Below are 25,092 nucleotides of genomic sequence, written 5' to 3' on the forward strand. Positions count from 1 at the left end.
CCGAATGGCATTGTAAACCATCTGTAAATAACGGAGTTATGGCCCTTTTATCTTGAAAAAATGCTTTTTTGTGTGTCCAGAGGCATATCTTGGAAGTGCTTTGGGGGATTTCATTGAAACTTGGTATGAGTATATATATGGATAAGAGAATGATGCACGCCAAATGGCATTGTACGCCATCGGATAATAACGGAGTTATGGCCCTTTGTATCTTGAAAAAATGCTTTTTTGAGTGTCAAATATAACACTTTTGTGTCCAGAAGCATATAGGCGGGGGATATCAATTCAATGAATTTGCTTGTTTTTGTTATGTTTTAATATCACTCCATACTTTTAGAGTTGTAAAAAAAGTAAGATAATGTAATGATTTAAAATTTAAGACATTGGTGGCAGATTTTAATGTTGGGATAGTATGCAAGGAGCATTCTGTATGTACAATGCTGATTCAAAATGTTCTTTGCGTTTTATGTCTCATACATTCATTTTCAAAATATTTTGTTAACTTTCATGTTGCAAACGTCTTGGCATTGTATGCGAGTAGTGATCGCTAAGAATAGCAAACAATATATGATATGGTTGTCTCTTTATTTTTCCCATTCCCCAGTTGTGGTAAGAAGGCAGTAAGGAAGGAGATTCGGGACATGACGGCCCCAGAGCTGGCCCAGTTCCAGGCGGCCATACAGCAGCTGAGACTGGTCGGCCCGGACAACCCCTGGGACGAGTTCCGAGACATCTACATGAGGCACACCATGCACTCCAACGGGGGCCCATACTTCCTGCCCTGGCACAGGCTGTTCCTGCGTAAACTGGAGCAACGTCTGCAGCAGATTGACTGCAGTATCACCCTGCCCTACTACGACTTTACCACCGACATAGGCAACCTAGAGGAAGCCATCATCTGGCAGCCAAACTATTTTGGTGGGAATGGAATCGAAGGATGTGTGCCGGACCACCAGTTTGGTATGCCTGGAGCGTGGAGGCCGTGTATCAAACGTAGGTTCAACAAGGACGTGAAGCTACCCAGCCTGCTGGAGCTGTCCCTGGCCCTGGCCAGTGAGGACTACACAGAGATGAGCATGTGTCTGGAGGCCTATGTCTCGTACATACACATGTACATCGGGGGTGACATGGCCTCACGGGCGGCACCCTACGACCCTGTGTTCTACTCGATCCATGCCTACGTTGACATGCTGTACTGGTGGTGGCAGCAGAGGGGCAACAACAAGTTCAAGTACCCGCAGATATTTGCCAACATCCCGATGGTTCCCTTCAATGTGCCCCCCAGCGCTATACTCGATCTGGAGAACGACCTCTGTATCAGATACATAGGGCCTGGGCAAGGTAGAAATAATTTGTAGTAAAAATAATAAAGAACTGTGGAATTCGCAAATATAAAGATACATTATACCAATAGTTATACCATTTTTGTAAATAGAGACATTACAATTATTTCAAAGTTTTGATCCTATGTTTATTTTATGCGTGGCAGGACATATTATTGGAATACCCTTGGCAGATAGATGGAGGGATGGTTTGGCAGTCAGCTTTCCTCTCTTTTAGTTGTACTGTTTTCATAGAATGTGCAAACTGTCTGGAAATGTTCTTTCATATAATATGGAGGCCAACTGTTGCACATATAACTATTCACATTGAGCCAGGCACTTCAAAGTTATTGCCCTTTGTTAATACAAAATGCAACATTTGACATTTTAACTCTCGTAACTCATTCACTTTTCACGCAATATTTACCAAAATTTTCAGGCATGTTTGTTCCCATATAATATAAGTCAAGTTGGATAGCCAGCAAAGAATACAGCATCCCATGGGGTCTTTTTTTATGATGAGTGTTTATTTCTGTACATGACCTTGTTGTATTGGCAATATAATACCAATAGAACAATAAGACAGTATGCTGCAAACTACAAAAATTCACTCCCAGTATATTTGGAATTTCATTTTGTTTGTATTTAGCTTATTTTAATTCATTGTGTTATGAGTTCTTTGTTAATGAAGATTTTCAAGATATCCCTAAATTTATTTATTATGCTCCCCCAAACAAATTTTTGGGGGGAGCATATAGTCGCCGCTTCGTCTGTCCCTCTGTGTGTCTGTCCGTCCGTGCACAATTTTGTCCGGGCTATTTCTTAGCAACTAATGACCGGAATTCGATTAAACTTTATGGAAAGCTTCATTACCAAGAGGAGATGTGCATACTATCGGCCAGTTCTGGTCGGATGATTTTTCACAGAGTTATGGCTCTTTGAAATTTTCCATTAACTGTACATATAGTGCAATTCTTGTCTTGGCTATTTCTCAGCAACTAATGACCGGAATTCAATTAAACTTTATGGAAAGCTTCATTACCAAGAGGAGATGTGCATATTAACAGCCGGTTCTGGTCGGATGATTTTTCACAGAGTTATGGCCCTTTGAAATTTTCCATTAACTGTACATATAGTGCAATTCTTGTCTTGGCTATTTCTTAGCAACTAATGACCGGAATTCAATTAAACATTATGGGAAGCTTCACTACCAAGAGGAGATGTGCATATTATCAGCCGGTTCTGGTCGGATGATTTTTCACAGAGTTATGGCCCTTTGAAATTTTCCAGTGTGCATATAGTGCATTTCTTGTTCGAGCTATTTCTCAGCAACTTATTATGGGAATTCAATGAAACTTTATGGGAAGCTTCACTACCAACAGGAGATGTGCATATTATCAGCCGGTTATGGTCGGATGGTTTTTCACAGAGTTATGGCCCTTTGAAATTTTCCATTGTACATATAGTGCAATTCTTGTCCGAGCTATTTCCAGCAACTTATCACAGGAATTCAATGAAACTTTATGGGAAGCTTTACTACCAACAGGAGATGTGCATATTATCAGCCGGTTATGGTCGGATGATTTTTCACAGAGTTATGGCCCTTTGAAATTTTCTATAAACTGTACATAAAGTGCAATTCATGTCCGGGCTATTTCTCCCCAACTACTGACTGGACTTCAATGAAGCTTTATGGGAAGCTTAACTACCTTGAGGAGATGCGCATGTTATTAGTGGGTTTTGGTTAGATGAGTTATGGCCTTTTGAAATTTTTAAGTTGCTAAACCATCCATCGTATTATTTTGTCCAAAGTTATGCCCCTCAAGACGTTTCCTTTAATATGAATATATAGTGCAATATTGTGACAAAAAAAAACTTTGGCGAGCATCACCCGTCTCTGACGGTTTCTTGTTTTAAAAACTTAAGGAGCTCCCTGTACCCTGACCCCAGATGATAACAAGGGGACTGACAGAGGAGACGTAACTCAAGAGGGGGCTGGCTCCTTCCCGGGTGGATTTAACGCCCTAGGTTATGATACCAACGGCTATGACAGACGAGGATTTGACAAGAATGGCTACAGGAAGACAGGTGATTTAATATGCATTCATTAGTTAAATAAGTTCTTTATCTTATTGTCAGTAGATGTATCATATAAGTTATTATTTTAAAACTCACAATTACAGTGGAACTTTATATTAGGAAGAAGAAGTTCAGTTTAAAAATGCTTAAAGGATGGCATATTCCACATATTTTATACCATATGTTTGAGCAAATCAGGTTATATAGAATGCTGATCACTAAATAACAATGTAAACTTGTGCCTGATTTTGCTGTGTACATGTACTGGTGTGTCGTGTCTAGTACATTTATTTTGTGGCTCACTTAATGGCAATTGATTCCTTGCCATATAAAAAGCAAAACATGCTATAATAAAATTATGCATCATTACAAATTATTTGAATTGGTTTCAGTACTTTATAGTTCATGAAACACAAAACGTTTGTGAAATAAAGTACATATTGAAGAGAGTTGTTGTAAATTTTAAAAGTTTTTACTCCCCTTTCTTTCTATTGCAGGTTTCAACAGAGATGGCTTTAACATTGACGGCTTTGATGTGGATGGATACAGTCGCTATGGATATGATCGGGATGGCTACAGTCGCCATGGTTACAACATTGAAGGCTGGAACAGGGAGAATGTCTCGGATATCACTGGCAGATATGATTCATTCGGATATGATGTGGAATGCCTAGACAGACGAGGTCAGGGATTTGGTTTATATTTCTTCTGAGTTAATTTATGTGCAAGTAATTTTCGCAATCTTATGGGGTTTTTTAATTAATAAATTTCTCAGATAAATGCAGACTGCCAGAAATGTTCAATACAATTTTGCTCTTGTTTGCATAACATTTATTCTGTTTATCTTTAATTTGAACCCTTTCTACCTCACATCATTTAGGGCTGTTATATATTGTAGGTTACACAAGGGAAGGTCTGGACAGATATGGGTACAATTCGAGGGGTTTCAACATTGAGCGGTGCAACTTCAACTTCAAGGGTCCCTTTGCCCCCGATCAGTCGAGCCAGATCTGGCGCATCCTGCTGCGCCAACCCAAGAGCTTCTTGATGACTCTGAGCAGGACGTGTCCTGAGCTCGAACCACTGCCTGTCAACTGGCTGCAACAGTACTGGATCACTGACATCAAGGATGTCACTGGTGGGTTGTACAGAATGTTTCTGGCGCTTTCGTACTCGGTCATTGGCAGGTCACTTAAACTTAGAGGACACATTTGCCTGTGCCTTACACTTATTTGTTAGCATTACTATTGATTATTTAAAGTAATTGAATAGTTCAGAGATTCATAATTTTACTTTTAAAACTGTCTTACTTGATTTGGATGTCTCATATTAGACTTTATTTTTATCTATATTAGAACAAAAATAAATTACCCTAACACATATGGTATTGTCTATTGATACAGTGTAACACACATTTACAATTGTTTTAATGTATTGCATTTCCATCTCTGAATTTGCATTAAGGTTTCACAAATACTTGAAGTACATGAATGAACAACAGTTTAACACAGTTGCAAACATCATTCAATCCACTTCACCAGGGACTTTGTTGTGGGGTTCACAATTAAATGTTTATGGGTGTAAACACAACCATAAGTGGTGCTTTTTTTCAAATAACTTTTAAACATTTTTTCTTAAGAATTTCAACTAGTATGCACTTGTAAACAGTCAATCTATTCTACTTATTGCAAGAGATTGTATGTGTGGAGCTCACTTAGACAGTCAATCCACTTTACTAATTGGTAGTGATTTTATGTGTGGAGCACACTTAGACAGTCAATCCACTTTACTAATTGCAGAGCTCCAGATAAGGTTTTGTGAAATTCTTAATGTTACTACCAGATTTTCAAAAAGAATTCTTAACTCTAAAATTTTATTCTTAACGTTACTACTAAGTTTTGGAAAATAATTCTTAACTTTTCTAAATGACCTAAAAATAAATAATAATGGTTATTTTCATGCAAAAAAATCAAAATAAACAAACTAGCAACTTTATTTATAGGAGTTCAACAGTGTGCATTCAGTATTATACAATTTTATTTTTCAAATACCTTCATATGCCCAAACTATGCTTAGATTGCATGCCTTTGATGAATTTTTACATATTTTACAATTAAAACAGGTCTCCCCTTCAATCTTTTCAACGATTAGCCACGGGAATTGTCCCTTCCACTTATTAAAGGTTTTTTTGTTTAAGTTTGGACCTGTCGTGTCGCGTATTTTTTAGCTTTTCCAACTGTGTAGGCAACTGAACATACAACATCGTATAAGATCTTTTCTATTATGTCTTTCTTAACATTCAACTTCGGTTCACTTTGCGTACAATATGTTAAAAGCGTGTTTTTGCAAGCTTTCCAGTTTTTTAGGACGCTCTCTGGGCGCCGCCATTGTTTTTTGACAGATAGACTGTACACGCCGCTTTTATTGGAAAAAAATGCGCTTTCTTAAACAAACCCGATAACCATTCTATATAAGCACTAAAAAGATCTTTAATATGTGAAAAGAACTCAATAAAAATCGAAACAAACCGATGTAAAAATAATATTTGTAACTTGATTTTGTAATTCTTAATTGTACAACAAGATTTTAAAATGAATACGTAACGGACTTGAAAATAATTTGTAATTACTTAAATATGACCCTTATCTGGAGCTCTGTAATTGGCAGAGATTGTATGTGTGGAGCATACTTCGACAGTCAATCCACTTTACTAATTGGTAGAGACTGTATGTGTGGAGCACACTTGGACAGTCATTCCACTTTACTAATTGCCATAGATTGTATGTGTGGAGCACACTTAGGCAGTCAATCGACTTTACTAATTGGCAGAGATTGTATGTGTGGAGCACACTTAGACAGTCAATCCACTTTACAAATTGGCAGAGATTGTATGTGTGGAGAACACTAAGACAGTCAATCCACTTTACTAATTTGTAGAGATTGTATATGTGGAGCACACTCAGGCAGTTAATCCACTTTACTAATTGGCAGAGATTGCACATGTGGAGCACACTCAGGCAGTCAAGCCACTTTACTAATTGGCAGAGATTGTATGTGTGGAGCACACTTAAGCAGTCAATACACTTTACTAATTGGTAGTGATTGTATGTGTGGAGCACACTTAGACAGTCAATCCACTTTACTAATTGGTAGTGATTGTATGTGTGGAGCACACTTAGACAGTCAATCCAATTTACTAATTGGTAGTGATTGTATGTGTGGAGCACACTTAGACAGTCAATCCACTTAACTAATTGGCAGAGATTGTTTGTGTAGAGCACACTTAGACAGTCAATCCACTTTACTAATTGGTAGTGATTGTATGTGTGGAGCACACTTAGACAGTCAATCCACTTAACTGATTGGCAGAGACTGTATGTGTGGAGCACACTAAGACAGGCAATCCACTTTACTAAAAGGCAGAGATTGTATGTGTGGAGCACACTTAGACAGTCAATCCACTTTACTAAAAGGCAGAGACTGTATGTGTGGAGCACACTCAGGCAGTCAATCCACTTTACTAATTGGCAGATATTGTATATGTGGAGCACACTTAGACAGTCAATCCACTTTACTAATTGCCAGAGATTGTATGTGTGTAGCACACTTAGACTGTCAATCCACTTTACTAATTGGCAGAGATTGTATGTGTGGAGCACACTCAGCAGTCAATCCACATTACTCATTGGCAGAGATTGTATGTGTGGAGCACACTTAGTCAGTCAATCTACTTTACTTATTGCCAGAGATTGTATGTGCGGTGCACACTTAGATAGTCAATCCACTTTACTAATTGGCAGAGATTGTTTGTGTAGAGCACACTTAGACAGTCAATCCACTTTACTAATTGGCAGAGATTGTATGTGTGGAGCACACACAGGCAGTCAATTCACTTTACTAATTGGCAGAGATTGTATGTGTTGAGCACACTTAGACAGTCAATCCTCTTACTAATTACCAGAGATTGTATATGTGGAGCATTCTCAGGCAGTCAATCCACTTTACCAATTGGCAGAGATTGTATGTGTGGAGCACACTTAGACAGTCAATCAACTTTACTAATTGGCAGAGATTGTATGTGTGGAGCACACTCAGGCAGTCAATCCACTTTACTGATTGCTAGAGATTGTATGTGTGGAGCACACTCAAGCAGTCAATCCACTTTACTAATTGCCAGAGATTGTATGTGCGGAGCACACTCAGGCAGTCCATCCACTTTACTTATTGCCAGAGATTGTATGTATGAAGCACACTTAGACAGTCAATCCACTTTACTAATTGGCAGAGATTGTATGTTTAGAGCACACTTAGACAGTCAATCCACTTTACTAATTGCCAGAGATTGTATGTGTGGAACACACTCAGGCAGTCAATCCACTTTACTAATTTGTAGAGACTGTATGTGTGGAGCACACTTAGGCAGTCAATCCACTTTACTAATTTGTAGAGATTGTATGTGTGGAGCACACTTAGACAGTCAATCCACTTTGCTTATTGCCAGAGATTGTATGTGTGGAGCACACTTAGACAGTCAATCCACTTTACTTATTGCCAGAGATTGTATGTGTGGAGCACACTCAGGCAGTCAATCCACTTTACTTATTTGTAGAGACTGTATGCGTGGAGCACACTTAGACAGTCAATCCACTTTACTTATTGCCAGAGATTGTATGTGTGGAGCACACTTAGACAGTCAATCTATTTTACTAATTGGCAGAGATTGTATGTGTGGAGCACACTTAGACAGTCAATCCATTTTACTAATTAGTAGTGATTGTATGTGAGGAGCACACTTAGACAGTCAATCCACTTTACTAATTGCCAGAGATTGTATGTGTGGAGCACACTCAGGCAGTCAATCAACTTTACTAATTGGTAGTGATTGTATGTGTTGAGCACACCAAGACAGTCAATCCACTTTACTTATTGCCAGAGATTGTATGTGTGGAGCACACTTAGACAGTCAATCCACTCTACTTAATGGCAGGGATTGTATGTGTGGAGCACACTCAGGCAGTCAATCCTCTTTACTAATTGCCAGAGATTGTATATGTGGAGCACTTTTAGACAGTTAATCTATTTTACTAATTGGCAGAGATTGTGTGTGTTGAGCACACTCAGGCAGTCAATCCACTTTACTAATTGCCAGAGATTGTATGTGTGGAGCACACTTAGACAGTCAATCCATTTTACTAATTGGCAGAGATTGTACGTGTGGAGCCCAGCAGGAGTACAGTGAAGAACTCAGCCCGGTTCTGTTTTGACATTGATGACTTTGTGACGCCCTGCACATGTGAGTCAGATGTGGCCGTGTGCCTGACCAACCCGTGTGTGACCGACACCTGTCCCTCCTACCCTGAGGCCATGTGCAGAATAGACTTCTGTGGCACATGTCGGGCCAGGTGGGTTGTCAACGGGAAATATGTCGACTGCTTCGAGAAGAGAGGTATGTCAGATGTGGTAATATGGTCTGGTCTTGATCATTGATATTGAAACTTGACTTCCAAAATTTATTCCAATTAAAATGTTTGGAGTCAGGAGCAGCAGGACATGCAAAATATGTGTAGGGATTAATTATAGGGACAGGGAAATTTATTTAAAAAGGGGTATGTAAATCATAAAATCTTCTACACATAACACATTATATATGGAGCTCACATGGTTTAAACTTCATATCCATCTGAATTATCTATTTTTACAGTCAGGAGTGCCGGTTGATAGATGTTTGTGCGTGGTATTGTGTAATTGTTGACATATTCTAATGATGTGATTATGTGTAAGTTTCAGTTTCTCTCAATTTGAATGTAGATATTCTGTAAAATTTAAACATGCAAAAAGCTTTTATGCTAACTTTTTGTCGTACATAACTATTGACATAAACAGTACCAAATGTGTGTCTGCCTGCAGATTTCTGCCAGCCTAATCCCTGTGATAACGGTGGTACGTGTGTTCACTCAATATGGCCGACCGAGCCCCAGCTGACCACCTGCCTCTGCCCCCCAGGATTTGATGGCCACTACTGTCAGTACACAGCCCTTGATGTGTGTGAACTGCCTGTCAGTAATGGTAGGTAAATAGGGAATACACTGTCCTCGATATGTGTGAACTGCCTGTCAGTAATGGTTGTCCTCGATGTGTGTGAACTGCCTGTCAGTAATGGTAGGTGAACAGTGAATATACTGCCTTGATGTGTGTGAACTGCTTGTCAGTAATGGAAGTTGAACAGTGAATACACTGTCCTCGATGTGTGTGAACTGCCTGTCAGTAATGGTAGGTGAACAGTGAATACAATGCCCTGGATGTGTGTGAACTGCCTGTCAGTAAGGTAGGTGAACAGTGAATACACCGCCCTCGATGTGTGTGAACTGGCTGTCAGTAATGTTATAATAAATTAACTAAAAAATTAACACTAATTTCTTTCTCACTTGAACAGGAAACTGTGCTGACCAGGAGACTAGATGGCATTTTGATCGCCAGTCCCAGACATGCAAGCCATTTGTGTACACTGGTTGTCGCGGCAATGGCAACAACTTCCCCTCAAAGGGGGCATGTGAGGCCCTCTGTCGTAGTGGAGCTTGTTGCTATAGATACCCCAAGAAAGATGGCATTACCATTGGTTACGATGGTGAAGGTTATGACATGTAAGTTCATTTTCTACAATTCGTTTTTATATACCTTACCTGAATTTTATCATTTTCAAACAATTGGTTTCCAGTCAATAAATTTAGTGTGCATGATTCAACCTTGATGAAACTTAAGATATAGCAAGCTTGCATGGACACCTAGTTCAGGAATTCATTCAAGCCTGTCAAGTTACTGTTTTTTAGATTAAAAAAAACTTTTGTTTTTCTAAATTACTTGAGTTTGGATTGAGATATTTACTGACACGTAGTGTGTAGGTAGCTTACATGCATACAAAGCTTGGCATTGCACTAACATGTACATCAGGGCTCAAATTGTATTATATTTGCCACTGCTTATTTTGTACAAGTGCCCTATTTTGAATTATGTTATGCAGGTATGGGTTTGATGTGGATGATCGCAATCGCCGTGGTGATGTGAGACTGGAATACCTTGGCATCAAGACTGGTACAGGAAGGTTTGGACCCTCTAGATACGACTGGCAAGGTAAGAACATCTAGACTGGTACAGGAAGGTTGGGACCCTTTAGAAATGACTGGCAAGGTATGAACAACTAAACTGGTACAGGGAAGTATGAACCTTCTAGATATGACTGGCAAGATATGAACATCTAGACTGGTACAGGAAGATTTGGACCCTCTTCCTATTTCTGGCAATGTAAACACATCTAGACTGGTATAAGAAGGTTTGGTCCTTCTAGATATGACTGGCAAGATATGAACATCTAGACAGTAGATTCCACTTAATTGAATATCGGATAATCAAATAATCTGATTAATTGACTAGAAATTGAAAACACCAAATCATGCATCTCTTCCTATTGAAATATCATCGCCTAATCTGATAGGAAATGTGGTGTATTCCGGTTATTGAATAGCCAATTATCGATTGCACACTATAATCCAGCGTAGAATCTCATAAATCTCCAAGGATACGCATCGTATCAATGATTTTGACAGACACGCTCCATTGACTTCCTTTGTTTTCATTTCACACCATGCATGTATGCAGCGTCTGTCAAGCGTCACATGACTAACAGATGTTGTATGCGGGCTAAGTACAATGCAAACACTGGAGTCTCCATTTAAAACTGATGCAAATCACAGTTTGCAGTCAGACGCAAACTTTCGAATGCAAACTGTCGAGTAACACACTTCAACAGTTTGTTGCTGATTAGAAACAATTAAAGAGTTTGTTGCCGATTAGAAACAAACTGTTGACCTCTCTTTTTCAATGCATCGTATAATGAATAACAAACAACTATCTGCACTTTTCTATGCGTTAATTGAATAAAACAAGTTTATTTAGAAATGTATTAAACAATATAGCTTTGAAATAGGTTAAAAACACAATAACATACACACAAGTATATGATAAACAGTGATAGCATTGGAAATATAACTGATTGTGTATAATTGAATACTCCGGATAATTGAATATTCTGACGTGACAAATCGGCTATTCGATTTAGCGGAATTTACTGTACTGGTACAGGAAGGTTTGGACCCTTTTTATGTTTCTGGCAAGGTAAAACATCTAGACTGGTACAGGAAGGTTTGGACCTTCTAGATATGACTGGCAAGGTAAGAACTTCTAGACTGGTACAGGGAGGTTGGTACCATCTATATATTACTGGCAAGGTATGAACATCTAGACTGGTACAGGAAGGTTTGGACCTTCTAGATATGACTGGCAAGGTAAGAACATCTAGACTGGTACAGGGAGGTTTGGACCTTCTAGATATGACTGGCAAGGTAAGAACATCTAGACTGGTACATGAAGGTTTGGACCTTCTAGATATGACTGGCAAGGTAAGAACATCTAGACTGGTAAAGGGAGGTTTGGACCTTCTAGATATGACTGGCAAGGTATGAATATCTAGACTGGTACAGAAGGTTTGGACCTTCTAGATATGACTGGTAAGGTTAGAACATCTAGACTGGTACAAGAAGGTTTGGACCTTCTAGATAGGACTGGCAAGGTAAGAACATCTAGACTGGTACAGGAAGGTTGGGACCTTCGAGATACGACTGGCGTGGTAAGAACATCGAGACTGGTACAGGAAGGTTGGGACCTTCTAGAGATGACTGGCAAGGTAAGAACATCTAGACTGGTACAGGAAGGTTGGGGCCTTCTAGAGATGACTGGCAAAGTAAGAGCATCTAGACTGGTACAGGAAGGTTTGGACCTTCTAGACATGACTGGCAAGGTATGAACATCTAGACTGGTACAGGAAGGTTTGGACCTTCGAGATACCACTGGCAAGGTAAGAACATCTAGCCTGGTTCAGTAAGGTTGGGACCTTCTAGAGATGACTGGCAAGGTATGAACATCTAAACTGGTGCAGGAAGATTTGGACTTTCTAGATATGACTGGCAAGGTAAGAACATCTAGACTGGTACAGGAAGGTTTGGACCTTCTAGAGATGACTGGCAAGGTAAGAACATCTAGACTGGTACAGGAAGGTTTGGACCTTCTAGATATGACTGGCAATGTAAGAACATCTAGGCTGGTACATGAAGATTTGGACTTTCTAGATATGACTGGCATGGTAAGAACATCTAGACTGGTACAGGAAGGTTTGGACCTTCTAGATATGACTGGCAAGGTAAGAACATCTAGACTGGTTCAGGAAGGTTCGGACCTTCTAAAGATGACTGGCAAGGTAAGAACATCTAGACTGGTACAAGAAGGTTTGGACCTTCTAGATATGACTGGCAAGGTAAGAACATCTCGACTGGTACAGGAAGGTTTGGACCTTCTAGATATGACTGGCAAGGTAAGAACATCTAGACTGGTACAGGAAGGTTTGGACCTTCTGCTGCAACTGGCAAGGTAAGAACATCTAGACTGGTAAAGGAAGGTTGGGACCTTCTAGATATTACTGGCATGGATAGAACATCTAGACTGGTACAGGAAGGTATGGACCTTCTAGATATGACTGGTAAGGTAAGAACATCTAGACTGGTACAGGAGGGTTTGGACCTTCTAGATACGATTGGCAAGGTAAGAACATCTAGACTGGTTCAGGAAGGTTGGAACATTCTAGAGATGAATGGCAAGGTAAGAACATCTAGACTGGTACAGGAAGGTTTGGACCTTCTAAATACAACTGGCAAGGTAAGAACATCAAGACTGGTACAGGAAGGTTTGGACCTTCTAGATATGACTGGCAAGGTAAGAACATCTAGACTGGTTCAGGAAGGTTTGGACCTTCTAGATACGACTGGCAAGGTAAGAACATCTAGACTGGTACAGGAAGGTTTGGACCTTCAAGATACGACTGGCAAGGTAAGAACATCTAGACTGGTACAGGAAGGTTTGGACCTTCTAGATACAACTGGCAAAGTAAGAACATCTAGACTGGTACAGGAAGGTTTGGACCTTCTAAATACAACTAGCAAGGTAAGAACATCTAGGCTGGTACAGGAAGGTTGGGACCTTCTAAATATGACTGGCATGGTAAGAACATCTAGACTGGTACAGAAAGGTTTGGACCTTCTAGATATGACTGGCAAGGTAAGAACATCTAGACTGATACAGGAAGGTTTGGACCTACTAGATACGACTGGCAAGGTAAGAACATCTAGACTGGTACAGGAAGGTTGGGACCTTCTAGAGATAACTGGCAAGGTAAGAACATCTAGACTGATTCAGGAAGGTTGGGACCTTCTAGAGATAACTGGCCAGGTAAGAACATCTTGACTTGTACAGGAAGGTTTGGACCTTCTAGATACAACTGGCAAGGTAAGAACATCTAGACTGGTACAGGAAGGTTTGGTCCTTCTAGATACGACTGGCAAGGTAAGAAAATCTAGACTGGTACAGGAAGGTTGGGACCTTCTAGATATGACTGGCATGGTAAGAACATCTAGACTGGTACAGGAAGGTTTGAACCTTCTAGATATGACTGGCAAGGTAAGAACATCTAGACTGGTACAGGAAGATTTGGACCTTCTAGATACAACTGGCAAGGTAAGAACATCTAGACTGGTACAGGAAGGTTTGGACCTTCTAGATATGACTGGTAAGGTAAGAACATCTAGACTGGTACAGGAAGGTTTGGACCTTCTAGAGATGACTGGCAAGGTCAGAACATCTAGACTGGTTCAGGAAGGTTGGGACCTTCTAGAGATGACTGGCAAGGTAAGAACATCTAGCCTGGTACAGGAAGGTTGGGACCTTCTAGATATGACTGGCAAGGTAAGAACATCTGGACTGGTACAGGAAGGTTTGGACCTTCTAGATACGACTGGTAAGGTAAGAACATCTAGACTGGTTCAGGAAGGTTGGGACCTTCTAGATATGACTGGCAAGGAAAGAACATCTAGACTGGTTCTGGAAGGTTGGGACCTTCTAGAGATGACTGGCAAGGTAAGAACATCTAGACTGGTACAGGAAGGTTTGGACCTCCTAGATACGACTGGCAAGGTAAGAACATCTAGACTGGTTCAGGAAGGTTTGGACCTCCTAGATACGACTGGCAAGGTAAGAACATCTAGACTGGTTCAGGAAGGTTTGGACCTCCTAGATACGACTGGCAAGGTAAGAACATCTTGACTGGTTCAGGAGTTTGGGATCTTCTAGAGATGACTGACAAGTTAAGAACTGGATTGGGTTTTACATAGATGGTGCAAAGAGGAGCAAAAGATGGTTGTTTGATCAACAACTGAACTTAATTTTCTCAAAATCTTTAAGTTGAAGTTTTGGATTTGCCAATTTTAAAAAATTGATCCCGGCTTTTTTTCATTCTTTAAATAGCGCTCCTCTTGAGTATTCAACCATACATTCAATACATCCCAATATCGGCCGGAAAGTCCTTCTTTTTGAATGTTAGTCACATTGTCCTGACATGAGTTACTTGTTATTCTCCTTTATTGCTAGATCATATGGAACTTACATGTATTTGAGTGATTACCATATAATCATTTTTGTATTTTAGAATAAACTTTATTAAATTTATTGTTTATGTACTTGTTTTCAGGTTTTGATCGTAATGGTATATGGTTTATTAAATGTATTGTTTCTGTATTTGTGGTTAGGTTTTGATCGTAATGGTTACGACATTGCTGGCTTTGACCGCTGGGGTTTGGACAAGTCTGGATTCGGTAGGGACGGATTCAACCTGACTGGTTACAACAGGGAACGACGGTTTGACGGGAATGTGGACTATGACAAAAATGGATATGATGCGGAAGGTTACAACAGGTAATGGTGTTAGTTGGGCTACTAGTGTTTGCTGGTAGGAACAAGAAAGGATTTGTTGATGCCTGGCAAGAGTCAGCTGCAGGTGCACAACCTTCCATTGTAGGCTTCATTTATATAACTGGATGTGTTAAATTTGTCTGCTTGAATATATCAGTTTAAATTTGTGACGTTTGAAAATATTTCTTTAAAGAATAATCTATTCAATTTATTATTTTTTGTATTTTTCTCTTTTTTTTCCATGGAAATCAGTATTTTGTGATTTTTTTATAACAGACAGACAAAATCATGATTAAAAGCCCATCATTTTTTTCAATTTTTACTGATATCATGAATACACAATTACAGAGCGGGCTATTCATGTTCCGGTACAAATCGTGAGGGTCTTAACGCATACGACGTGTACACAGAGTTTGTCTACAAGTGTCGCTCAGCGACATTGGCACAGTGCCAGATGCTGGAAGATGGGGTAACAAAGGTCGTCAAGTTCACAAGGGGTCAGCGCTGTGAGGACGTACAGTGTGAGGAGAACTGTGGATGTCAGTACAACAACAACACCTACAGGTGATAGCGACTGCTCATCAATAAATAATGTTGTTTAAGTATACTTCACTGGCATATGGAACTCATTTTGTCTTAGTTTAGGATTTTATGGCCTGTGGAAAGTTTTTTTTTTCAAAACAATCTTTGCTAAATAAGCCCATAATGCTCTTAATGCTCAGGAATAACTAAGTATTAAAACAATGACAATGTATGTATTTGCAATCAGCAAGGAAATGTAATTCTGTGATTTTATGGGTATGCATATGTCTCTTTTTATTATAAAACTAGTCATTTGAAGAGTTACAATTTAATCTTAATTAGACTTTTAGCTAAAATGAGTCAATATAAAACACCTGTTAAATTATCCAACAAAACTATCCAATAAAATTTAACTTAATTTTTATATTGAGCGCTCCAGTTATTATATGTGTTATTCCTTTTTTTTCGGCATAGCTGTATTAAGCCAGCTTTTCACCTTACCTGACCTTTGTAAGTGTCCAATAAAATTCAAATAATAATTCAAAATTCCCGCAGCTAGGTACGATTGAATACACTTAATTTATTTCATTGGCTGATTTGAGTATGCCACCAGAACATTGGAAACATATCTGCGTCTTTGTAACAGTTTTTTTAACTGCATGAAACAATTTTATCTCTCATGAAAAGGCTTAATAGATAGAACAGTTTTACACTCAATTCTCGACATTAATACAGTTTGTGCGTGCACCTTTTATTTTGCCAGGGCAAAAGCGTTTATACTTAAAGGCTATGTTCTCATATTTAGTACTTACTTCCATATTCCTGTCAGCATGTTAACATGTAAAAGTATAAAGAGCAGTGGAAGCGAGGCCTCACTTTAATGCATTGCATTTCAACCCGCGAGGTAACAGAGTCAGTTCGCGGCCAGTGTGTGAATGTCAGAGTTTATATACAGGTCATCATAATAAAGACGCTTTCCGTGAACTATGTGACCTGGAATTTTCTTTAGACCAGAAATAAGTTAAATGAAGATATTCAGCAATATAATTATGGTATGTCAATAATAGATTCTTAATGTGTTTTCAACAATTCAATGATAAATATTATTTTTGATTAATTTAACAATAATTATTCCACCATATTGACTAATGTTTTAAGCATGAGCGCGATGATTCTCGATACTGTTAATAATGGAATCAAATAGCAATGCCCGACAAACCACTTAAACAGGTTTGTTCGAAGAACGCGCCTATAAATACGGATACTTCGCGTGTGGCCGGTTGACTCATATGTTTTAATTTCACTTCCATTCTTCTTTTGGTTTTCTGTTTTGTATCTATAGGTTTATGACCAGCAATATGTAATAATGTAAGATAAGCCGCGAAAAACTGCGTAACATCCCGTACTGCGTGTGATGCAGCTAAGAACTGCACAGAAAAAGACATTCGCTATCCTTGATCTCATTTATTGAACTATCAACGCCGTATATCTTTTTTAAAGATATTTCTTGTTGGTAGATGAAATCAATGTTTCTTATTTCATGCCTCAAATAATGATTACACAATATATATTAACACCGTTATACATGTCAAAGTTCAGTTTGCAACTGAATTATGTAATTTTGAATTATATGATTACAAATCGTTATCTTCTCTTATTTATATAAGTGTGCTTTGTATTGTAAGAACTAATGTTGGTGTTGTGTACACTGCAGGTTTGGAGAGGTGTTCAAGGCTGGGTGCCAGTCATGTACCTGTACTTACACAGGGGCAGTGGAATGCTCATGTTCTGAAGTCTACAGGCGCAAGGAAGTACGAGACTTGACAAAGGCAGAACTGGAGAAATACCAGGCGGCCATAAAGACACTGACCAAAACTGGGTATCCCTCCCAGTGGTACAACTTAGGTCAGATATACAACATATACAAGGCGCAGGCTGTAGGTAACTCAGCCTCGCTCCTGTGGCACCGCTACTTCCTGCGCGAGGTGGAGCGCCACCTACAAGGGATCGACTGCTCCATCACCATCCCATACTACGACTGGACAGTAAATGCAGGGGACCAGTTGAGGGCCCGTGTCTGGTCGGCCGGTGTGTTTGGGGGGAATGGGGAGGGGGTGACGGGCTGTGTGACCTACCACCCTTTCAAGGACTACTACCCCCCTCACTGGGTACCCTGTCTGCTGAGGCAGTTCAATGCTGACGTGCCTCTACCAGACGTCATTGACATACAGAATGCTCTCAATGAGCCCGATTACAATTCTTTCAGACTTCACATGGAGGTCTTCCTCACAACTTTTAAATCTTGGGTGGGAGGCCACATGGATTCAGACACTAGTCCATATGATCCTGTGTTTTTATCCGTAGCTGCTTTTATTGACCGCATTTTCTGGGACTGGCAAAACAAGCATGAGAACAGCCTACTGCGCTACCCATCTGGGGTGAGGTATGTTCCCATGATGCCTTTCAAGGTCACGCCAGACGATGTAATGGACAGTAAGAAGCAGATGTGTGTAACATACTTCCCGCTATCAGAGGGCGGGGCTTGTAACATTACCCTGCCAAACCTGCAGTACAACTCCATGGGGTATGACCGCCATGGCTTTGATAGAGAAGGCTTTGACATTGAAGGGTACAATGTTTACGGTATTGATCGTAATGGTAATCCAGACAACAGAGGTATCTACAATGAACGTGGTTTTGATCGTCAGGGTTATCGGAGGTCTGGATTTGACTCCATGGGAATAGACAGGTTTGGGTATTCAGAGGATGATTACAACATTGATGGGTATAATTCAAAAGGTTACGACAGGTTCGGATATGATCGATACGGTTTTGATCGAAGTGGACAAACACCATTTGGTTTCCACAGAAACAGAAGTCAGCCAATAAGCCCCCTGCCAAATGTGTTTGATACCTATGGATACAACAGGTATGGTTTGGACAGATACGGGCTGGACAGACAGAGATATGATATCCTTGGGTTCAACACTGTGGGATATGACCGCAGGAACTGCAACCGCTACTTCCTTGGGCCTATGATCATCATCATTAAGCGATGGGCGGAGATTGAGGTGGATAAAGCAGACAACAAAACCATCCGAGTGATCACCAGAATATGTCCACCACTGCAAGATCTCCCAGAATGGAGGTACACATATTGCACCTGGTTTCCAATTGAAAGTTTTTCATTTATAAATACAATCAATCTTTTACAAAATATAACAACTTGTTACACGCTGCTTTTTTAATAAAAGTGCAAAATACTTAATAAATATTTTTCAGTAATTCTTTAATTATGTAGTTCACAGACATTTGAAATATTTATATACTGAACTGGGTATTGCTTAATTTAAGTAAAATATTTATTGCACTTCATCAGCTGTTGTTGAAAGATACAGAGAATGTCTGGTGTATATGTCAGGTTCACAGTGAACTGGTTGCGTCGTGATGCCCAGCTGCCCCTGATAGAGGGTATTGTAGGCCGGGCCCAGGAACGTGTGCTGGGACGTCTGCCTGTCATCAGAGAGACCAGCGTAACCACGGACAACCTGTGGCTGCCATTGGAGCCTGATAGAAGGTATAGCTGTCACACATGGCTGTGTTTGTATATGGCATGTTTTGAAAAATCTACACTTAATGCATGTTCTTCTAGTGGCCTTATAGTACAAACAGACAAATCCAGGACTGCATTTTTTGCCTATGAAGGATTTATGGTTAGAAGATACTTCATGTGAAACATATCATACAATATAAGTGGAAAGCATCATCCCTGGTCAGCCAGTGAGACCCTCTGTGTGAAACATATCATACAATATAAGTGGAAAGCATCATCCCTGGTCAGCCAGTGAGACCCTCTGTGTGAAACATATCATACAATATAAGTGGAAAGCATCATCCCTGGTCAGCCAGTGAGACCCTCTGTGTGAAACATATCATACAATATAAGTGGAAAGCATCATCCCTGGTCAGCCAGTGAGACCCTCTGTGTGAAACATATCATACAATATAAGTGGAAAGCATCATCCCTGGTCAGCCAGTGAGACCCTCTGTGTGAAACCTGTCATCCTCGGTCAGCCTGTTATAACAGTTGCTGGTTCATTGTATGTGTAATATTTCTATCTTAGCTTCTATGTGGTCCTGTATGGATTGATACAGTTTCAGTACATACATATCAGGCAAGAGCATGTCTCCAGTTTAGTATAACCTTACTTGTATATCCAGTTTCAAACCTTGTCTGGTCAAGAAGTTGTGTAACTCAATTATCTTTCACAACATGATTCTCTCCCCAGCATTTACCACATATCTTGGCTAAACATAGCCTTATTGTATTTGACTTTAAAAACACAGTCCCCATGTTACCAAGCTTTGCCAAAGACAAGCTAGTATCCTTCACAAGTATACATAAATCACTTCCATAGAATTAGAATTGTGGGGTCATGAGTTCAACAAGACATCAAACAGATTTTCTAGATGCCAATGTTTCAACATTTTCAGCCTGTGTTTTGTGACCTACTACTACACTGAATGTCCTTTTGGTGTTGCCCCTGTGGAATGTAGCGTGAACCTCTGCCAGGACAGGACATGCCCTGGTTGGTACACATTTAGTGGATGTTAGCCTTCAAACATGGCATAATTTTAGTTTTTTTTTAAATGATTATTTTAACTAGTAATATGAATGCCTTTAATTTTTTTACAGATGCACATGATTAAAAAAAAAGGCTTGTATTTACTTATAATTATGTACTCAAAAATGCTAAAAGTATCAAATCATAAAATCATGTTTTACAATTTCAGAATGTACAAATTTGTTCTCAATCTCAATCTTTGAAACTTTCATTTTAAGAGTAACAAAACACCTAACCATATATCTGTATATCAGGCTATCCGGACGCTGTTTGCCGTGTGACGCGCTGTGGGGAGTGTGGGTACGAGTGGTACAGGGGTCAGATGGGTGATCCAGTGACATGCTCTGGGTGTGTGGACCGCACGGGCGTGGTGCGCAGGGAGGGTACCAGCTGGGCCTCGTCTGACTGTGAAACATGCTCCTGCCAGGTACACTAGTGTTTTTTTCCTGATGACATAACATTCACAGACTTTAATTGTGTTACATTTTGACATTAACATTGTTTGAGTTGTTCTCACAATTTTATTTTATCATTGTTGTGTTTATATAACATCTTTATATAAAAAAACAAGCTTTTTCAAACTTCTTTTAAGAAAATAAAAGTACCTGGTTCATACAAAAATAAGTAACAAAGGTAAAGAAATCGGAAATCGCTTTGATCTTTGACATTACTTTAAGGACATTTAATCAGATGTCCTTTAATTGAAAAAACTAACTTGGCTTTACAACGCATGTTTACTATAAGATGTCACTTATCAAGATTGATGTATTGATACGTAATCTGGCACATATGTTCCAACTAGATGGTGTGTCTGTTTTGTTTGCTAGGATGGTCTGGTGTCGTGTTATGAGACAACCTGCCCCTCTCTGCAGTGCAGCCACCCTGTCAAGATACCTGGCGTCTGCTGCCTGCAGTGTACAGGTACCAGGCCTTATATTACATACATTCTGGGCCTGAATTTATTGTCATTGACATCAAATTTTGTGGATTCAAAAAATCAGGCATATTTTATATTTTTTAATTCATGGATTTTTCATTCTTTGCAAAAACTTGAAAAATACTTTTCACTGTGTTTTCGTCTACTTTTACACCTTACGTTAAAACAACGTGTGAATTATCTGCATTGACCAGTTCTTATCATCAGAATGTCAGGATAATGTGGTCTTTAAAACCTTAGGCAAAATCCAATGAGCGGGATAATCGTTATTTGTAAGATTTGCAACAAACAAATGAATAAGTGATAACCAATTTGTCTTATATAATTGTAATACAAACAGTGGTGCTAATTATGATAATTTGTCACAGCATGGTTGAGCGCATGAGCATGTAACAGACTGCAAATATATACATGGGGATGATAAAGCGATCTCTACCTTGCAGATATTTTGTCAGTTCAATTTGAGAAAAAAACATACAAAAAATTAACTACAGGGGAGCAAAATAACTTCAGTCAAGAATTAAAATACTTGCAATTGTATTGCTTCAATTCATATTCTCATGGTAAAGACACAACAACCCAACCCTATACCCATGTACAGCAGGCTGTCTCTATACTTGGACCTAACAGTAGCAACTGTGGGTTATCTATGAATTCCCTATTTAGCTTCTAGGTAGAAGGTGCTTATTGAAATGTGTTAAAATGCACATTCAAAGAACAGACACATTTACTGAATGTCAAAACTGATATCCCCCTGAAGTCTTGTGTCACAACTTCTTGGATATATTTCAGGTATAAGACTTTGGACATACATTCTACATATAAGACTTTGAACATCCCTTCTAGATATAAGACTTTGGACATACCTTCTAGATATAAGACTTTGGACATACCTTCTAGATATAAAACTTTGGACATACTTTCTAGATATATGACTTTGGAATACTTTCTAGATAAAAGACTTTGAACATACTTTCTAGATATAAGACTTTGGACATACTTTCTAGATATAAGACTTTGGACATACCTTCTAAATATAAGACTTTGGACAAACCTTCAAAATATAAGACTTTGGACATACCTTCTAGATATTAGACTTTGGACATACCTTCTAGATATAAGACTTTGGACATGCCTTCTAGATATAAGACTTTGAACATACATTCTAGATATAAGACTTTGGACATACTTTCTAGATATAAGACTGTCTACATACTTTCTAGATATAAGACTTTGGACATACTTTCTAGATATAAGACTTTGGACATACTTTCTAGATATAAGACTTTGGACATACTTTCTAGATATAAGACTTTGGACATACTTTCTAGATATAAGACTGTCTACATACTTTCGTTGAACATTTTAATTTGTGATTCAGTGGACTCAGGGGAATCTACCAAAATAAGTGTATGAAGAATAACATTGGTTTAACATAAAGTGCCTTAATCATTATAAAGAACATAATCATCTTGCTGTATGGTCTAATAAATTATTCTAGTTAAGTGTTTCCTATATTTTGTCTGAGACATAAAACTGGTATAAACTGGTCTTGTGTAAAAGATTTAGTTTTGCTTAGATTAAAGGTAGAAGTAAAAGGTACAATATAACGGGTAAAGTCTGATATTGGTGACTTGATCTGACTTTAACATTAAAACGGCTGGAATAAAAAGTCTTCTAATTCCACTCAGCACAGTACACCTTGGTGAATAGATGCAAGCGTGGGATCAAGTTTTTGCATACAATTTTTTGTGCTTTTTTTTCCCAGAAAAAATCACAATATCATTTCATTAGACTTGGCTGAAAATATAAAAAAACACAAAGGTACTCACGTTTTCTAAGGAGTTTTTTAAAATGTATTTGTTATGAATCATGATTTCCATGATGTCCTACTTGTTGTCTTTTGTAGACTGTGAGTACAATGGTCTGCTGAAACGTAATGGGGAGGTGTTCTCACCCACCTCCAACTCATGTGACCGGTGTACGTGTGTGTCTGGCTCGGTGTCGTGCCGCTACGTGGACTGCCCCACCATGGGGCCGTGTAGTGCCCAGGTGACCCTAGAGGGAGAGTGCTGCCCCACGTGTCTGGACTGCGGGGACCGAGACCACGGAGAGACCTGGCGGGCCACACCCTGTCAGCAGTGTACATGCGTTGTAGGTGTACACAGTATACTTTTGGCATGGTTGAGTTTTTAAGAGAAAACTCAATGTTGTTTTTTCTTCTGTGACCAACAAAATTTCTTCCTAATTATACCGTTTAAAATTTGGATACATAAATTATCCTTTAGATGTATCTACAACGTGTTGTTAGTCTGAAATAAATGCTATTGAGCTGAAACTAATGTATACATTTTTGCAAATAGATGTAAGTAGTAAATAGATGTAAGTAGTAGATAGATGTTAGTAGTAAACAGATGTAAGTAGTAAATAGATGTAAATAGTAAATAGATATTAGTAGTAAACAGGTGTAAGTAGTAAATAGATGTAAGTAGTAAATAGATGTAAATAGTAAATAGATGTTAGTAGTAAATAGATGCAAGTAGTAAATAGATGCAAGTAGTAAATAGATGTAAATAGTAAAGAGATGTTAGTAGTAAACAGATGTAAGTAGTAAATAGATGTTAATAGTAAATAGATGTTAGTAGTAAACAGGTGTAAGTAGTAAATAGATGTAAGTAGTAAATAGATGTTAATAGTAAATAGATGTTAGTAGTAAACAGATGTAAGTAGTAAATAGATGAAAATACTAAATAGATGTTAGTAGTATACAGTTGTAAGCAGGGATCATATTTTCTCGCAACATCAATTGGTCCGGATATAAATGGGGAAAAGTATCTGAAAATGTGTATCCGAAATCATGACAAATTACGTTAAAATATATACCATTGATTTTGCCATTCATGAAGGTGGTATAATACATACAAGTAACATTCCCTTAGGCATTTTTTATTTAAACGGAACGAGTTTTCTCAACTGGTCTTATCATTTGGTATTTCATTATTGTTTCGTGTGCTGTTTTATCAGACTTTTTTCATCGTTGTCAATATTATTAATCTGTGTTAGTCTATACCGATGTTTTTAATTGTTGTCGACTCGATAATATCTTACAAACATGCACTGACCAAACAAATGTTTGTGCGTAGGTTGGCTACTGACAAAAACAAACCAAGTAATTAAGAAATAATTTGTTGTCAAATAACCCACGTCCGATAGTTAAGATGCGTAGGGATTTAATCACGAGAGCGAAGAATTTGAAACCACGCATCTAATTTTCCGGTCGTGAGTTATTCAACAACAAAGTATAAAGTACACGAATTATTTCGATTCTAACACGGTTTTACTAAAGATTTATTTAATATATATAATTTTTCTTGTGTTCTATTTTATGTGAAGTTCTGCCCATAAAAATAACTTTCGGCTGTTCTGTCGATCAGATCCGCGACTTTCATTCACCGGATTATTACGCTGGTGGAAAATGTATCGGCACGTTTTTTGCTTAGTTACAGCGCGTGCATTCGGACGCGTCTTTTCGGATGCGTCTTTAATCCGCTGTTCACAAGTTTTTGATTCTTGGTCTGACGTGCAATAAACTGGTCCTGACCGGTTTAGAGACTGCAGCGAATGGTTTATCACACCTTATCGAGATAAGAATGTCATTAGGGTGAGTAAGCATGTACACTGTGTAATCGATTTCATGACATGGGAATTTAAATAGCAAACAGAATCGGACCGACTGTTTGGGATTTTCAATCGGTCTTTC

General features: G+C 38.8%; 1 protein-coding gene across 1 annotated transcript in view; it reads left to right on the forward strand.

Annotated features, from left to right (window-relative positions):
- Positions 1-25,092, forward strand: part of LOC127853557 (uncharacterized) — a 69,321-nt gene that overhangs the window by 27,864 nt on the left and 16,365 nt on the right. Inside the window, exons 10-25 of the mRNA XM_052388150.1 lie at positions 605-1,341; positions 3,249-3,410; positions 3,899-4,084; positions 4,300-4,539; positions 8,605-8,847; positions 9,309-9,467; positions 9,835-10,042; positions 10,420-10,529; positions 15,086-15,251; positions 15,597-15,812; positions 17,485-18,918; positions 19,192-19,347; positions 20,265-20,359; positions 20,650-20,822; positions 21,223-21,316; positions 23,242-23,486. Coding sequence (XP_052244110.1) covers positions 605-1,341; positions 3,249-3,410; positions 3,899-4,084; positions 4,300-4,539; positions 8,605-8,847; positions 9,309-9,467; positions 9,835-10,042; positions 10,420-10,529; positions 15,086-15,251; positions 15,597-15,812; positions 17,485-18,918; positions 19,192-19,347; positions 20,265-20,359; positions 20,650-20,822; positions 21,223-21,316; positions 23,242-23,486 — 4,624 coding nt within the window. The remainder of the gene's footprint in view (positions 1-604; positions 1,342-3,248; positions 3,411-3,898; positions 4,085-4,299; positions 4,540-8,604; positions 8,848-9,308; positions 9,468-9,834; positions 10,043-10,419; positions 10,530-15,085; positions 15,252-15,596; positions 15,813-17,484; positions 18,919-19,191; positions 19,348-20,264; positions 20,360-20,649; positions 20,823-21,222; positions 21,317-23,241; positions 23,487-25,092) is intronic.

Source organism: Dreissena polymorpha, chromosome 12 (genome assembly GCF_020536995.1).
Source record: "Dreissena polymorpha isolate Duluth1 chromosome 12, UMN_Dpol_1.0, whole genome shotgun sequence".
NCBI lineage: Eukaryota > Metazoa > Mollusca > Bivalvia > Myida > Dreissenidae > Dreissena > Dreissena polymorpha.